This window comes from Poecilia latipinna, unplaced genomic scaffold (genome assembly GCF_001443285.1).
Source record: "Poecilia latipinna isolate Pla-1442-1.1 unplaced genomic scaffold, P_latipinna-1.0 Scaffold1362, whole genome shotgun sequence".
Classification (NCBI taxonomy): Eukaryota; Metazoa; Chordata; class Actinopteri; order Cyprinodontiformes; family Poeciliidae; genus Poecilia; species Poecilia latipinna.
The window spans coordinates 46,805-64,970 of NW_015113978.1; the positions used below are offsets into that span (position 1 = coordinate 46,805).

Sequence of the window (18,166 nt, forward strand, 5' to 3'; positions counted from 1 at the left end):
GGTGCCATTAAATTAGTTACTTATATATAATTCACACCTTCGTATAATAGCTTAAAAAATGCTAGTTCCCAACACGAAAGTTGACATTTTTTTATGTTATTGTGAACAAGTTGTGCTAAAACGAGTTGGTTTGTCAACAAAGCTGTTCAAGCCTAAAATATAATCTCAATGCTAAGCGTATTGCAGCATCACAGCTAATGTCAACAAACACAGGCCACATTTCTATAGAAGTTTTTTTTAAAGGAAGTTACATGAATGATCAGGGGTTCCTGAGCCACTTGAAAGCTGAACAGGCATAATAGCACTTTGATGGTTGAATAAACTAAATAACACAAGTATCTTTGTTGTTGAGCTCATATGTTTATTTATTCAATAATTGCATGAAGGATTTTTTTAATTAAAATATTGCGTATTTGTTGATATATGATGCAATTAATTCCGATTAGTTAAATTAACTCTATTAAGAGTCTTAATAAAGAATCACCGCTATATTTTACATATTCAGCACTTTTGATATCACAAAGTAGTAAGTACCAGACAGATATTCACCAATATGATTTTGGCACATATATAATGCCTCTCTAGCATTCATTAAGAAGCAGGGGAAACACCAGACAGGTGGTCACTCAATCCCAGGACAACAAAAGACACACAGGACAGACAGCCTAACCCCCACACTGTCGAATCTAAATCCGTCATGTTTTTTCTTTCAGAATAATAATATGAAAAGATATAAGAGCCTTCCTCCCACGAGTGCTTGTTGCTATCTAGTTCTCTGTATGGTGCCTTCACTGATCAGAAAAAGGTTTTTTAATTTCCATGCAGCTGGTCATTAGCTAGAGATGATCAATGTGTAAACTTGTGTTCAACAGCTTATTTCTTGCACTAAATTGCTCTCATTTAGTGCGTTTCTTGCATTTACCATGACAAGATGTACCACTTTCATAGTAATTAGTTTATACATGTAATCAGTCCACAGATGAGATGTGATTTATGTATGCAATCACATTAAATGGCCTTATAGATACCATATATGTATGTGTTTCTTATTCAGGAAAAAGAGGGAAGTTTTGTGCTAAATCAGAGTAGCAGCTCTAGGATTGCACCATCTGCTTGTCTCTGGGCTCTTCTCTACATCACAGCAGTAATATTACTCACTGTACTTCCTCTGTTAGACTACGAGGAGCAGACCGCTCGGCTCCACTCTGAAGGGTCTCCGTAGCTTCCTCTCATTGGCCGAATCCACTCACATTACAAGTTACATCTAATTTTTGGTTCCTCAAACAGCCTGAAAGGTCAGACCGATGACGGGAATATACGAACTGAAGACATTTCCCCTGCTTTTCTTTTGTTGTGCATCCATGTTTAGTTTGGTCCATGATGACACTGATGGGAGAAAAACAATATACATTCAATATGTTGTTATATGTTGTTTTCTAGGCCAGGCCTTTTAGTGATTGATCTGATATTTTTATGCGTGTACCACCACCAGCAGCATAAGGAGGAGGAGGAGGACTTGTCATCATGTGATCGTCACTGAGATAACCGCTGCTTCCTGGAAGCAATCCCTGCAGCCGGGCTTGTTCTCACTTATCATGTGACGGACAACATTGGATTACATAAATCAGTTTGTCCAAGCATGAACACACGAGTTGTGTGTGTTTGCGTGCGCTTGCATGTGTTTGTGTTTTAGCATTTCTCACCTTATAAGGTCCAATTTTGCAACAAATACTACGTTGTGGGGATCCACTACCCATGCTATGGGCCCCATAAGAAGAAGAACTGTTTTTGGGTCAGGATCAGGCTATAGAAATAAAAAAAAAAAATGGAAGTCAGTGCAAAGTCCTTGTGAAGATAGATTATTGCTCGTGTGTGTCTAGAAAGGTTATGTTAATGCCTGTAATTCAAGAAAAAGCCTCCACCTTTATGCAGCTGTCTTTATTACAGATTTAGCTTCACCTAACAGCAAAATTTTATCTGTTACTTTGTTTTTTTTTCCTGATTATTATACTTTTTTCATGAAAATGAATTTCCCTTTTTAAAACACAACTTAAGCATGCTATAAGAACATTATAGACCGCATGAGAATGTGCTTATGTGTCACTGGTTTTGTTTATGGTGGGGCTACTCCGTGAAATCTGGTTGAAGTTCAACAATCTCAGTTTGAAAAATTGATTTTTATTGTTTTTGGATTCTGATCGTGAACTGCGGAAGCTTACGCTTGAAATTGCAATAGTTTGTTGCAGCAGAGTCCCTAAAACATTTATAAAGTACCATTTATTTTTGTTTTTAAACTATTTCCTTGTTTATATAAAGCATAAATACTGGTTATTTTATTAGAGCTTCAGCTAAACATAGTTAAATTGATTTTATGTTTTGATTTTTGTTATCATTTTCTAAAGCAACAAATGGTTAACTGGCTGTTAAGGATGGGTAATGGAAAACTCTGAGGATAAGTGAATCACTGGGCTTGGGCTTTTTTTTTTTTGTTTGTTTGTTTCAATACCAGAGGGGAAAAGCCTGGCTGAGCTTTTTAGCAGCTGATGCTGTTTCCTGAGTTGCATTTAGAAGCTGATCAGAAGCACACAAAGCTGGTTTTGTGTACCAGAAGCTCACATCTCAGGGCTGTGATAACAAACCTGGCTCACCTGCAGGGCTTTCCATCAGGAGGATGCAGCTTCAAGAGCTCAAATCACTTGCTCTCTGTGGAAATTTAGTGACCTAGTCAATTATTTTCTGCTTGTTTGCTCTAAACATCCTTTAATTATTCACCGGCTGTACAGCCGTAGCAAGATGTTTAACAGAAGCCATGTAATAATGTCAATTAAACCCTGTCCAATTAATTTTGTTTGTTTCTTTCAGGCTTTTAGCTCAGTACCATAATTGAAAGCAGTAATAATAGTATAATTGCCATATTGGTATTTAACATTACATAAAACAAAGGCACCAGCTTTGGCTACGGCAGCATAGCAACCACCAGGTCAACCACAAGGTGCTGACCGCTGAGTCACTCCTGGTTAACCGTCCTGTGGGACGCTGTGGATCTGTTTCGGCGGATCAATAAAGCTCCCATTAAGCTCTGTGCACATTAGACCCAGCTGACTGAGAGGCTCGTTTTCCTGTGAAACATTAAAGACATGCATGGAGCCGTTCATATCCTCTGCATGCGTCTATAGGTCATGTGTTGTAACGTCTCATTATAGATCATTAACTCTGAGCTGATGCATCAGATGTGTGCTTTTATCCTTCACCTGACATGTGACATCAGTGTGAGAAAATTGCCACAAAAACAGAAAAAGAAAATATTTTGTACAACATATTTTGTGGAGATTTTTTATTTTTCTAAAGGGGCAGCAGTGTTGTGTAGATTTGACTGTTTTGAGCTTTATGTTATGTGATAATGTTATTCCCTCGTCTAAAACATACCTGGAGTGTTGCTTTGATTATTTAATGCATTTTTGAGAAATCCTTGAATCTCCTCCAGACTAGGTGCATCACCAATTAGCAAACGTCTGGTGTAACTGCGAGTCTACTGAAGTCAACATGTGCTACTTCTCATGCCAATGAGAAGTAATATACGTCGTTAACGACCATTGGCGATGGTCGTTAACGACAAAACTCATTTTGGTAACGACCAAATGAGAAGAATTGTTGTGATGACGTGCTGAGGCGTCAGAAATAGCAAGAGTTTCTTAAAGAGACAGATTTCAATTTCAAAGGGTAATATAAAGTTATGTTTGCAATATGCTCTCCAACATTTTATAACAATTGAAGGTTGCATAGTTAGTTACTTAATTGTGCTATAATAGTATAAAATGGCAGTTTTAAAGGTATTATTGAATAAGTTCTTTGAGTTGAACAGTTTTGATTGTTAAATGTCAGAGGCGACCTTCACTCTGAGTGCTGTGTAATAAATTTTAAACCAATGTGACACAACACATATAAATCTTTTAACAAAAGTAATACGAGTTCACAAGAAGTTTCAGCAGTGCCATAAAGTTAGAAGTAGTGCACATCCCACAGGTCTGGAGAAGTGCTACACCGTCGTGTTTGGTGTTCACTGGCGACTGTGCTGCCAGGATATTTTCTAAGAAAGTGTCAGTGCTTTCTTTTTGTATTTACTGAAAGCATAACGGCTCCATGCAAATATGGGAAGGTATTAAGCGACTGTTGCATAGCTGAGTGCTTCAAATGATGACCTGCACATTCACCTGAGGCACACTCCCTGAGGACTAGCGGCCCTGTTGGGATTAATTCACCAACATATCTGATGAAACAGAGATGTTTTTCTTGCCGAATAAGTTGAGCAAATTGTCATTTTCTTCCACTTTTATGTAAGTGGGATAAGGTATGTAGACTTTTTGACCCACACCAAACAAAACCAACTGAACACACTGAAGCCTTACTGGTTTCTAGAAAAAACATTCGTTGGAAAAGCATGCTGGGCCTGTAGCCGCCGCAGGATGTGCATGGCTGTGCATGCAAACCTTAAGGAAACTTTTGGAAGTTGTCCAAGCAGGCACCTGCTTCTGCGTAACAGTTCAGATTTAAAGGCCATCAGGTTTTATAGCTCTGAGGTTTCAAGGGACAAGAGGGATTTGTATATTACCGTTGAGAAAATGTATACTGAGCAAGAACCACTTAGCTTTTAAAATGTTGCTCCTGAAACACGTTTTAATTCAGGATCTTCTAGAAATTCACAAGGGATCATCATCATAAATATCAAACTACTCTGGATCTTTTAATGATGCATTTCAATATTTATTTTCCAGCATGGAATGATGTTGGAACACACAAACTAACAGAAACAAGATTTGAGTACAAAAGTTTCAATTGATGATACATTTTCTCTAACACAGGGCAACATTATGCTTACAATCCTCTGATATTTTTGTTTTAGATCGGTTGTCTAAATTGTACCTTTAGTTGTAAAGAGTGAGGATGACATTCATGCAAGAAGAACAAATACTGTTTTCAGCTGCCGTTGATAACACTTATATATATCATTAAATAATTTCAATATTTGAATGTGTTTATTATGTACACAGCATGCATCAGTTTATTAACACAGTTTAGTTTCTGCTGTAATTACTGATGTTTAACAGCTTCCAGTCTCTCTCCAGTCACTAGTTTGGTCAGATTTAGTCTTCAAAGGCATCTGCGTGTGAAATATCTAGACTTCTAGAAGTCAGAAAAGGTTGTGTCTAAAAGAAACGCTCCCCTTTATAAAGGGATTTGAAGTCTTTTTCAAGTGCAGCTTTCAGTCCTCTGATTGACGTCACGCCTGGCCAGGGGTTCACTCTAAAATAAGTCTCATGGCTAAGTTAGGAAACTCATAGCATACTGGAGGAATGTTTAAAACAACAAACAATGTGGCTGGCTGTAAAAGCCCTCTTCACATCTTCATGGGGATTTGTTTCACCAACTCTGGTCAGAACTTTAGCTTGTATTTCTAAAACGTGTAAACCTTTGTGCATGGTATTTTTCAAATGCAATACGATCAAAGGGGTCTCAATAGTTGCTGTTCTGGTGTGCTGTTGACCCTGGTTTGATGAAGAGCCTCTGGAGCCGTATGTTTGATTTTCATCCCAAGACTCCATGTCAGAAACTTTTAGGACTGACTGAAACTTTTGTTATTGTCACTGAAAGTATTTTCATCCAGTTTCAACAGCTGAAAGTCACAAGAATAAATTTCACTCGAAGTCAGAAAGTTTAACTGTTCATATTTTTTCTCACTTCAGATTTATTTCTTCATAAGTTATTCAGAAAGTGTTTTAGAGCTGAAAATGAAGTGAAAGTGCATACTCGGTTCAGTTTGGGTGATTTGACCATATTTTAGCTTTGATGGAAAATATAAACAATATGACATAGTTTTAACATCTACATGGAGTGTGATTTCAATGTGACCTAAAAACATCTGGGTTTCCCCTGACGATCACAGTATTTGTCACCTTTTACACTAATGCTCATAGTGGAAAAGCTGTGAAGGAAAGACTGTAATGGCCGCTGCAGATTGTTGCCTGTGAGGTGACACCCTGTCAGCCAAAGTTCATCTCTACTTCAGACCGAAAGCTGTGTGGGTGAACATGAAATAGCAGTCATCAAGAAATGGCTTTAAAGTAAAGCCCCTAGTTTCTGAAGCATGAGAAAAACTAGTTTCTGTAAGGTTTCTTCGCACATGATTAGCTTGAATTGTGAAAAACAACAAAAAAGGAGCTGAATTATCAATTAGTCATATCAAAACTGAGAGATAATGAGCTGGCTAACACCTTTTAAATACATATTCTAGGAGACTAAGATTTGAGTTTATTGAATACCTTCTGAGTATATGAGCCAAGGCATATTGCATATATTTCAGGTGAATTATTTAACAGAACATGTTTGCTTATTATTTTTTCTTCTTAAAATTTTTTTTTGAATTTGTGGGATTTACAGATTTACGTAGATTGTAAATGATTCAGTTAATATAATAATTTTTTATTAGTTTCTATCAATTTTATACATTAACCATATAATGTTCCCTTTTTTTCCCTTCAATGCAAAAAAAAAAAATAACTCATAGGACTTTTAAAGACTTTAGAAATAAATTATTGCTTTTTTATTTTAATTTTTTTCAAAATGTGCATTATGGATGGCAATTATAATTTCAGTTCACGACTTTACCAAACTTTTAACCCCAATATGTCAGTTTTAACAATAAAAATATTTATTTTAAGAAAAACAAGAATAAATAACTTCTTATTTATTCTTATTTATAAGAAAGAGTTAAAAGTGCTTGATCAGCTGATTGCGACTGTGAAACATTCTCAAATTTTACAAAATCACTTTCAATACAGTGAACTAAACAGATGAAGTCAGAGTTTTATCTCCGTCGACAGACACAAGATGACAATCTTGATTTGTGCAATACGTAGTTTGTGTATTGCAGTTCGTGAAATTTGTGACAAAATCTGGTTGGGTATATTTTTTGTCGTACTGCAACTGCACACTTTTTGGTTTTGTTCAAAATGTTTCAGTTCAACTACTGTTGGGAGGACCACATATGGGCTTTTGCTTATTTACAGCCTGTGCTGTCAGCTCACTGCAATCTATCATTGTGCTAATTTGCAGAAAAGCACACACCCAGATTTCAAATAGTCAAGACACATGAATGTTCAGCTTCAGAGATTTTTAATTCAAAAAACAGCTTGAACTGTTAGAATTTTGATTAGGATAAACATTTATTAGGATTATTAGATGACACTATAAGAAACTGGCAGCTATAATAAACAGCTGTAGATGAGAAAAGACCTGAATGACATAGGTTAATAATTCTGTTGAAGGATGCTTGTTTTGAACATTGAGCTGTAATGGGTTTTACATGAAGTGCAACAGTAGGAGCAAACCCTGCCTGGAAAATAAGAGAAAACTATTTTATAGAGTAGTCGAGCTAACAGCTGCTCAGAGGAACTTCTAATCAAGAGCAAATCTCTAACATCTAAAACAAAATGTCCTGGTAGTTTAAGGTGATTATTGTGTTTAGCAACAACAGGTGGCTAATATTAACGATTTAAATGACTACATCTTGCAAAATGGTGTGAGCTGTTTTGACGTTTTGGTTCAAACATCTTTGAAATTTGAGTTTGTCTTAGTTTAAATGGCATAAATTCACCTTTGCACCACCCTGCATGTTTATGGGCACTGCTGGCAAAAATGTGCAAAAAGGCCGAAACTTTTGTCGCCATTTACCACGTGTTAACACATTTGCCCTCCAGAAATGGAATTGTCTGTTGTCTCTCCCAATTCGAAGAGGTTAAGAAACCTGGGCCTCACAGAATGTTCAAAAGTTTTTTAGCTAAATTGTCAATATTTGTAGTTTGTTTTTTGAAACATTGCCAATTGTTTGAAAATTTGCAGAAAATGTATGTGAGACAGCAAATTATACTCAAATAACTGTTGGTACATTTTATTTTGGTTGGTTTCTACATAGATTATACCAGTTAAACAGATAAAAGATAAATAAATCACATGATTAAGTAACATATTTAAACACTCAGCTTGTTAACATTTTTTTTTTTGTCTTTATAGATGACACATCAACTAAAGAAGTCAGCAGGGTAAGTTTTTGTATTATACCTAAACCTAACTTACTTATTAAATTAAATTATTACATCCAGGACTTGTGTGGGTTTATATTCAGAAAAAGGGGCAGCTAACCTCTCTGTAGACCCCACACATCCTGGACACAAACTGTTAAACTTTTATCTTCAGGTTGGCGCTACAGAGTGCTATTTGCAAAAACCAGACCCCACAGAGACAGTTTGTTCCCCCAGGCTGCCTCTCTGATGAACACAATGAACACCTTATAGCCTGAGCAGTCAGCTACTCTGCTGTGAAACAAAATGAACATATTCCACTTTTTCTTTTCTTTATATATATATATATAAAACAAATAGCTGTACATACTGTTCTTTTTATCCTTTATTTTATTCCTCTAAATATTATCTATTTATATTTGGTGTCTGTATGCAGTGAGCACTTCAAACCAACATCAAATTCCTTGTTTGTGCACACAATCATGGTCAGTAAAGCTGATTCTAATTTTTATTAATTAGCGTCTCTCTGGCCTGTCAGGTCTTTGCTAACCTATCGCAACGCTGTTTGCTAATGTTTTCTAACAAACGGCTGAGACCTTTAAAGAACAGACAGATTTTTATGTGATTTGCTATGTTTTATTTAGAGGTGGAAGAGTAAAAGAGTCTAAAGACTAATGCAGACCACACTTTTCAGATTTTATATTGTTTAACATGCCATAGTTAATTTAATTGAAACATTTTCAAACAAACGGATCGTTGTCGGTCCAGTGCTTTCTTCTATTATGTACAGGATGGCTCTGATTTACTGTATGATGCTAACTATTAACAAGCATTTCTAATGCCGAAGACTCCAATGTGCATTTTATTATAACTAATTAGCCATAAAGAAATTGGGAAAAAAAAACTCTCCCCCGTGTCCCACCTAAACTCGCACCTTTTCCCAGTCACATCCGGGGATCTGAGCCGTCCACCTCTGTAGAATAAACTTATGACACAGGAAAATAAATGAGGTCCCCTCAACCCCTCAGTGCGTCATCCATACGTCTGCGCAAACAGGATGTGGGAGGGCAGAAAGCGTCCCGTTGGGGATGCTTTCTAGTGCACCACTCTCCCTGCTGTCCTGTCCTCACCCTCTCTGCAGGCGCAGAAATAGACATCTCTTTGGCCTCGTAAAAAGGGCCGGAGGTTTGTCTTTTTGCACGGTGACGGTTTTAAAGCTGAGGCTCTGCAGCAAGGCTTGTCAGGACTCCAGTCAGAACTGTGGGTGTTATGACCTTCTCTGGAGCCACTGGGGATCTCTAAGCTAAAACGCAGCAGTGAGAGGGAATGTCATCGAGTCGTGGAGGAGAATATTTTGGTCATTGGCAAAAAGATAAATGTTCTTTCTCTCAGTTTAAAAACAAAGTATCTTCCTTTTCTATGAAGTGCATAAATCAATATGTGCCACAAAATGCAAGTTGTTTCCATTTTTTTAATGTTTTGTGTTGTGTCCAGCAGTACCAGGACACAAACATGCAGGGTGTGGTGTATGAACTGAACAGCTTCATGGAGCAGCGGCTGGACACTGGAGGAGACAACAAACTCCTGCTCTATGAGTTGTCCAACATAATCAAAACAGGTAAAAGCATATAAATACATACTAAACTTTATTACACAAATGCTGCAACAAAATGTCACAGAGAACAGCTAGATTTTTTTTTTCTGATGGAAAAAAATCTGCGTGTTTATGACAAATTCCTGGATAAACATTTCTCAATGAACTTGGGGTCAAACACTCAGAATACTAGAGGGGGATTTTTATGATTAAAAATAACTCTGAAGAAGCCATTAAAGTCCATATTTCATATTATTTTTAACGTCTTTCCTTTTTAGTTGTGTTCAGACTTGTAAAACATGATACTTACATTTATTTCCTCCTCCAGAGTCAATAAATATTTAGCTTTAAGGAAAGAAACCAGCATTATGTATGGAACATGAAGTCTGGGCATCAGTGCATAAACATGATGGCCACCCAAGATGACAGTAGTGATCGCCAAGTTCCAGCTGGAAAGTAAGCTAATAAGGCGAAGATTTATACGTCGACTTGTCCAGTGAGACGGAGGAGAGAGAAATGATATCTGGGAGCAGTAGCAATGAGACCTAGCTATCCAGTACTCTCAACAGAGATTTAAACACCTTCTATGACCACTTCTGAAAAAAGCTCAGATAAAAAACAAAAATTCAGGAAGCATTAGGGTAGTTTCTGCTGCAGAGATGATCTGCATTCTTACTCAAAGGCAAAACTGCAGGTCATGTCTGCATTGTCTAAAATATGATGAAATATGCTTTTTAAGATTAAAGTCACACTCACTGAAGACTTCAGATAACATCTATTACATGAGGTAAACAAGAGTCACACGTCTGTCTAAAGAAAACATTGACAGTTCTGTTTGCTGTGCCAGATCATAACTGTGGTATTGACTAGATGACTAAAAACCTAAAGTATATGTGGTGTGGAAAACGACAAAAGTAGCTTGGTCAGTGGCTGAGATATGTGCAGGGTAAACCACTTTATCCCTAACAGAGAGAAACACACATACAATAGTGATTAAATATTTCCAAGTGAACTAAATATGCCAGTTCACCCAAAGCAAATCACTCTCTAACTTCCTGATGATCTGAGTATTATGTGCTGCAGCCGCCTCTCTGATGTCACATTGTATGATAACATGACCTATATCTGAGTGTGAAATGGGACTGGAGAGGAGGACTGGGAGTGAGATGAACTGGAAGGCAGTGAAAGCCTCGGTCAGAGTACACTTGTTGCTATGTTGGCCATTGTTAGACGATTCGACTGCAGCTGCCTCCTTGTTATGCTTTTTGTCTACGCCTGGTCCTTAATCGTTGGAGAAAATGTCTGAGAATGCAAACTGCTGAAGTAAGCTGCATCTAAGCACATGTATGTCTTCTCTCTGCAGCAACAAAAGCTGATAGTTTTGCACTTTATTTCTTGGGAGAATGCAACAATGTGAGTTGATCGAATTTACTCATTAAAGTTACCTTTTCTTTCTCTGTATGTTTCTCATTATCTATTGTTACTTTTCCTTTTTTTTTCTTAACAGAGTTTATGTTTATACACTCCAAGGGGGGCCAAGGATGGCCGTCCAAGCCTCGTCCCGTCTGGCCCCATCTCATACGGGACAACCATTGCCGCTTACGTTGCCAAGACTCGCAAAACACTGCTAGTGGAGGACATCATGGGGGTACGACAGCTCTCTTTAAACCAGAATGAGGTCACACTAATCAGAATTTGACAATATTGATAGTTTAGTCGCCAAACTGTTTGCCGTAGAGCAGCAAGGTGAGCACCAAGGGTTTCAAACTTCTTCAAGAGATTTAATCAGAGGAGAAACCAAGAAGCTGCAGACATTAATAGATCAATAAGAGGAATCTTTGAATGTGATAACCATAACAACCACTCTACAAGTCTGAGTGGCAAGAAGATGTTTGTTGTTGAAAGAAAGCCACCAAAGTCCCGTTTACAGTTTGCGACAAACCGTGTAGTTGTGCGCATCAGATGACATCAAAATTTGAACCGTTTGATAAAACCAACAATACACATCACCCTGAAAATACAGTCTCCACTATGAAACACAGTAGTGGCAGCATCATGGTGGGGGTTGCTTTCCTTTAGCAGGTGCAGAGAAACTGGACAGAGTAGAGAGGAAGTTGGATGTGACTAAAAAACAGGGAAATCCTGCAAGAAAACCCGTTTGAGGCTACTAAACATGGTTTAGATCAAATTCAGTCCCAAATCCATCTGAGAATCAATGACAAGATTTAAAATTAAAAATAGTGCTTTGTAAACGATCTTCATGCAGCCTGACAGCTTTGGCTAGTTTTTGCAAAGATGAAGGGGCAAATTTTTTCCATTTCCAAGCTGCTGAGGGGCTGAATACAAATGCATTTTCTTCTTTGAAAACTAACTATGAATTTTCTTTCTTCTTCTTCACAATTATCCACTTCTTTGTGATGGTCCATCACATCAGATCCTAATAATAAATAATCAATTTTGTGATTGCAAAGTGACAAAATTTGTAAAAACGTTTCAGAGGTTATGAATATTTTTGCACCATAGGCAGAAAACATGATGTCTGTATTTCTTTTCATTGCGACTTCCTGGCTACTTTGCCTGTTTTGATTAGAGAACAGAATTTGACAAACCAGGGACTTTTTCAGCTTGAAGTCAGTCTGAACAGGAAAATTTCTAAAACAGATTCCGGAAGAAAATATCAACAGAGATCTTCTGTGATGGAAAATCCACCAGTCTAAACAAATCTCAGCAAACAAGTCAATCAAACAACCCAAACAGTTGAATGCACAATGCAAGTCACATTTTTGTGCATGGCTGTAGGCTTTCCTATGATGCACTGTTATAACACACATGCAGTCTAGTTGGGTAGACGTTTGGACGGGTCTCTCTGCGTTTGCAGGACGAGCGATTTCCAGACGGCACAGGGCAGGACTCAGGGATCCATGTTCACTCTGTCCTGTGTCTCCCCGTCCTCACTGCCATTGGGGACCTCATCGCCATCCTGGAGCTGCATCGGCACTGGGGCAGGGAGCCTTTCAACCTAAGACACCAAGAGGTCAGCCCAAATCAGAACAAGCACACCTGCAACTTTTTAAATAAGGCTGAAGCAGGATGACTTGAAATGTGCCCAAGATCCTAGTAGAAAAGGGCTGAAGCCAAGAGCAACATAAAAACGCTGCGCTATTTTAAATACTGACAGCTTTCACTAGACGTCTATTGCAAATATTTATAACTTTGAGATGATTAGACTGCTTTATTGTGTTTCACAGCTGTAACTTTTAATATCCAAGCTGTTGCTGAAAGTTTTAAGATTTTTAGAAAGTTAAAATGTTTTTAATGTAATAAAAGGTAATAAAAAAGAATCATATATGTTGAAATGGACTCAAATCTTATACCCATGCAGGCTAGATTAACATGTTTGAGTTCGATTTGACTTCTTGCCACTTCATCCTGTTGGTTTTATAGCTCTCACAATGAAGCAGAGACTCATTTACACCACATCCTGATGGGAGTACATTTTTCCACTACCTTTGCAGCTGCACAGGTTGCATGCAGTTTGTTTGTTTTTCCAAATAAATCTGCGAAACATTAAAGCTCTGTAAGCAGAAACCAGAACAGCAAGGATGTGACGCTTTTTTGTAGGATTTTAGCTGAGTATGCAGAGCTGCACTGAATTTGTGAGAGAGCTAGCTTGATTGTGACTGTTTTAAAAAACTGTCAAAATGTGTCTAGGTGGCTTGAATTTATTGATTTTCTGTCTCCAGAACTTTAAAACTAAGTTTACCTTCTTTTTTTTTTTATTTGCAGGTTGCAACAGCAAATTTAGCTTGGGCATCTGTTGCCATTCATCAAGTACAGGTAGGCATGCCTGCATACAGACCTGATCTGAATTTGAGCTTGCCCCCTCTAACAGATGTGCTGCAGTTCTCCTCCTGAGCCTCTGGCAACAAGGTGTACCCTACCGTTTATTATGCTTCTGGATGACATTGTTTGTTCTGGTTCTGCACTGGGGAAATCCACTGTGTACAGGAACCGGGTTGTCAGTGTGCCCAGTCCAATCAACAAGACCATGCGTTCAACAAACATCTCCCCTGAGACGTCATTATGTTTTATGAAAAAGATAACATAGTACCCCAGAGGAGCAGCGTCCCACTGCAGCTCTGGCCACAGTGGACCTCTGAGCCTCGGTTAGCGCCGAAGCGCTGCTTGCTGCCGACACGCTCCGTTGTTACAGACACGAGAAGATAGCCCGCGAGCCTGTTTGTAGACAGTGAACCACTTCGCTTACAGAACGTGCTGGATGTGTTGAGAAAAGAAAAGAAAAAGTTCTTCATACATCTGTGTGTCTGATCCTGACCTATTTTTCTTTATTAGATGTGCAGAGGCCTTGCCAAACAGACTGAGCTTAATGACTTCCTACTAGATGTGTCAAAGTAAGAGCTGCACTGAGATCTGCTTCTGTAACTCTCAATGAAAGCTGGTGAAAACCTGTGAAGTTTGCTTTTACACCATGATCCTAAAATTTGGAAATGCTTTCATGTGTGGCAGCGATTTAACTGCATTCACGACAACACAAGTCCTAAATAAACATTGTGTTTTCGCAGTAGGAGTAATAATTATATTTTAACAAGCTCATAGTGCACTGCAAACATATTAATACTCCTGAAGCTTTTCCACATTTTGTTACATTACAACCACAAACTTGTATATATAACTTGTGTATATTTGGTGGATTTTTATGTGACAGGCCAACACAAAGTCAATCATGGCGGTAAAAAATAATTTTGTCTTTGCAAATTAAAATAAGAAAATCTAAGTGGTGTGCATTTATTTGTTGTACTAATACACCAACCTTGTGTTGGTGTGTCACGTAAAATCCTAATAAAAAGCTCTGAAATTTGTGGCTACAACACAACAAAATGTGGATTAGCTTAAGTAGGATTGTAGCATTTACAATTTTAATGTGAAAGTCAGCAGAGCTTTCTGTTTGTTAAAACATCTCAATGTGTTGTTTCCTTTTTGCACAGAACATACTTTGATAACATTGTGGCAATAGATTCTCTACTTGAACATATTATGGTGAGTCTGACTTATGCTTCATCAGCTTTTCTTTACATCTATATTAGGGAAATTGACTCTGTAAAAATATTTATAACCAATAAAATATGATTATTTTGAGGGGAGTTCTTCCTCTAACGCCTCATCTGGCTGAAATTGTTGCTTGGGTGTCATCAGATTGAAACTGTAAAATGATCAACTTTGAATAAACAGTTTGTTCAATTTCTGCCAACAAAGATTAAACCAGTAGTATGTTAGTCACTAAAACTAAACTGATGATTCCTTGTTGGTTTAACCATCTGTAAAATGATGCGCCCCTTCTTTTGCTTTACAGATATATGCAAAAAACCTGGTGAATGCAGACAGATGTGCGCTCTTCCAGGTAGATCACAGCAACAAAGAACTGTACTCTGACCTGTTCGACATCGGGGAGGAGAAGGAAGGCAAACCTGTGTTTAGGAAAACAAAAGAAATAAGGTTTATAACCTTTTCATTCTATACTCTAACTCTGAAGTGGTTTTCAGATTTGTATTTTTATGTTTTAGATATGTTGAAAGACAGATTCCTGCACTTAAATCACTAATGTTTTGTGGTAAAAGCAAGTGAGAAAAAAGTCACTTCATAAATATTAACATCACAACCACAAAGATTAATGTGTTTGTGGGGTGATTGTGTTTTTGACCAACACACTGCAAAAACACAAAATCTTACTAAGCATTTTTCTCATATTATAAGTTATAAAATGTTCCACTTGTTCCACTGGCAGATTATTTCACTTAAAACTAGTATTGTTTTTCCATCAGGAATTATTGATAAATTAATTATTGACTTAAAACAACTCCCACACCTTGTTGAAAGTAACTTACATGCTAGTTTTGAGTTATTTAAAGTGCAGTCAGATATTTACACTAGAAACTAGGCCAAAAACACCAGACAAGGTTTTGTGTTTTTGCAGTATTGTAAAAATATTAACACCACAACCACAAACTTTAATGTCCTTTTGGTGTGATTAATGGTCTGGTCAAAATTTAAATATTAAATCCACCCTTAACCCTTTCATGCATGAATTATGATCCTTTGTGTCAGGATTTATTTCCTTTTTTTATTTTCTTAAGGCATAAAAAAGGTAGGAAAAAAAATTTGCAAAAAATTGTAATGTTCTCCAAATACAAAGTAATTATTTGAAAAAGACATCAGTAGTATTGTTCTTTAGGGGTTATCTGATGTCTGATGTCTGATGTCTACAGTAGAAGGAGGGACCGGGTCGGTTGGCATGCTTTTCTGTCTGTCGGCCATATTGGATTTAACAAAAATAATTGTCCCATAAAATCTCTGTACAATATATTGAATATATCAATACTGCATTCAGATAATACCTGACTTTACTGTAGAATATCATCATATTTGTTCATATATAGCTCTTTAACATAATGTTTATCCAATAAATGCTTCCTCTCTCCCATCTCGTGCCTCTGCAGGTTTTCCATAGACAAAGGAATAGCTGGCCAAGTAGCTCGGACAGGGGAAGTCTTAAATATCCCAGATGCCTATGCAGACCCACGGTTCAACCGGTAAATCACTGCTCTCTTTATCGTCTCATTGTTTAAATATCATTAAGTTATTGTATTCTAACTAGTTGGAATGTCTTAGAGTCACAAACAAAACCCACTTGTCTAAAACCTGTAAGCAACATGGAGTTAAAGGTCAAACTGATGCCTTCTCTCTGTGCATTTGCTCCCCGGTAGAGAGGTAGACCTCAAAACTGGCTACACCACGCGGAACATCCTGTGCATGCCCATTGTGAGCAGGGGGACTGTTATCGGCGTGGTGCAGATGGTGAACAAGCTAAGCGGAAGTGCCTTCACTAAAACCGATGAGAACAACTTTAAGATGTTTGCTGTCTTTTGTGCTCTGGCCTTACACTGTGCAAATGTGAGTATCCCACACAAGCTTAAATGTTTTTGATGAAATACCTAAAAATCTCTTAAAGGGGTGGGAGATATGGACTTAAAATTTTATGGCAATATTTTGTGGTACTATTGTGATAACGTTAAAAATTATGGTAAAAAAACAAACAAACAAACTATTTAATACTTCATTTTGTAGGTAACTGTATGACTGTAAATGCATGGCACAGCAAACACAAATATCGTTCTCGAAAAATATTCCCATTTTTCAGGATGCCACATATTTAAAAAGTGAGATTTATATCACTAAACTGGACACAGCAACTTTATTTAATAATAATTTTAAATTTACTGATTGCCCACTATTTGTTTAACAATAGTGGGGAAAATAGTAAAAACATTTCTGATAATACTGCTAGTTTAGTTTTTTCTTTAACATCATTAATTAAAATTTATCGTGACGATGATAAAAGAGAATTCGTATCATGATGAGACATTTTTCACAATAAATGACAAGCGATACAATAATCTGTGACAGTCCAGATCGGTGGTGATTGTCAGCTGACCCTCAGCGTTCTCCACTCTTTACGTTTGTTGCAGCTTACGTGCTACTGTGCAATTGTAATTTCCCTCCACAATCAAGACTGCAGTTTCTATTTGTAGTGTCCATTACCTCGAAATATGGATAAAAAGTGACGATTATCTTTTTGAACAACGCTAAACTCCCAGCCACTGCATTGTGTGGTCTGTCTGTCAAAGCGTCCGCTCACCGCGGGACCTGGGTCGCTGTCGGCTCCGTGCGACATGCTTACGCAGGGAGCGGCGTCACAAAGTTGGTTTTAAAATTGATGCGGGATGTTAATATTTTAAGACGACCGCTCTCTCGCATCCGTCCAGTGACAGGATTTATGTTTGGCTGTGATTTATGCCCCACGTCTCTAGGAAACGTAACTTTGGCCGGCTCCTGATCCGCGGTGATTTACGCGGGGCCTGGGCGCCTGTACCTGGCCGCTTCCACTGCCCGTTTGTCTGCGCGGGGGGACAGGGACACAAACCAGATGTTGAGGGAGGCCGGGGGAAAAAGCCCTCTTTTAGTGAAATTACAGCAGTGACGCATGAAGAGTTTCACATCATGCTCAGGGTTTCTGTGTCATTTACTGCTCTCGAGTGTTCAGCGTGTGTGTTGACATTTTAAAGAGTGATTCCCGCGCTGCGGTCTCGCCGCTGTCTCTCTCCAGATGTACCACAGGATCCGGCACTCTGAATGCATCTACAGAGTGACGATGGAAAAGCTGTCCTATCACAGCATCTGCACATCAGAGGAGTGGAAGACCCTCAGCCAGCTCAACCTTCCTGAACCCATTTACAAAGAAATTGAAACGTGAGTGAATAAGAGTGTTCTCGCCATTCAAACCTTAAGGAGCGTTTTCACGTTGCAGCCACGCTTTTTGCTGTTTTATTTGGAGTTTATGGGATGCAAAATCAAGTAGCGAGTTATTGTGAAATGGAAGGGAAAGGATTTCAAATACTTTTACAGATAAATATCTGAAGAG

General features: G+C 38.0%; 1 protein-coding gene across 8 annotated transcripts in view; it reads left to right on the plus strand.

Annotated features, from left to right (window-relative positions):
• pde10a (phosphodiesterase 10A) overlaps positions 1 to 18,166 on the plus strand; it is a 53,040-nt gene that overhangs the window by 26,585 nt on the left and 8,289 nt on the right. For 4 of the 8 annotated variants that reach the window (XM_015056184.1, XM_015056185.1, XM_015056181.1 and 1 more), the window contains 12 exons: positions 8,068 to 8,096; positions 9,570 to 9,693; positions 11,033 to 11,082; positions 11,177 to 11,317; positions 12,548 to 12,703; positions 13,456 to 13,506; positions 14,023 to 14,081; positions 14,676 to 14,727; positions 15,041 to 15,183; positions 16,185 to 16,277; positions 16,452 to 16,638; positions 17,852 to 17,994. In XM_015056184.1, coding sequence (XP_014911670.1) covers positions 8,068 to 8,096; positions 9,570 to 9,693; positions 11,033 to 11,082; positions 11,177 to 11,317; positions 12,548 to 12,703; positions 13,456 to 13,506; positions 14,023 to 14,081; positions 14,676 to 14,727; positions 15,041 to 15,183; positions 16,185 to 16,277; positions 16,452 to 16,638; positions 17,852 to 17,994 — 1,228 coding nt within the window. Of the gene's footprint in view, positions 1 to 8,067; positions 8,097 to 9,569; positions 9,694 to 10,037; positions 10,126 to 11,032; positions 11,083 to 11,176; positions 11,318 to 12,547; positions 12,704 to 13,455; positions 13,507 to 14,022; positions 14,082 to 14,675; positions 14,728 to 15,040; positions 15,184 to 16,184; positions 16,278 to 16,451; positions 16,639 to 17,851; positions 17,995 to 18,166 lie in introns of those variants that run through there. The other 4 variants (XM_015056186.1, XM_015056182.1, XM_015056187.1 and 1 more) reach the window with 2 other exon arrangements.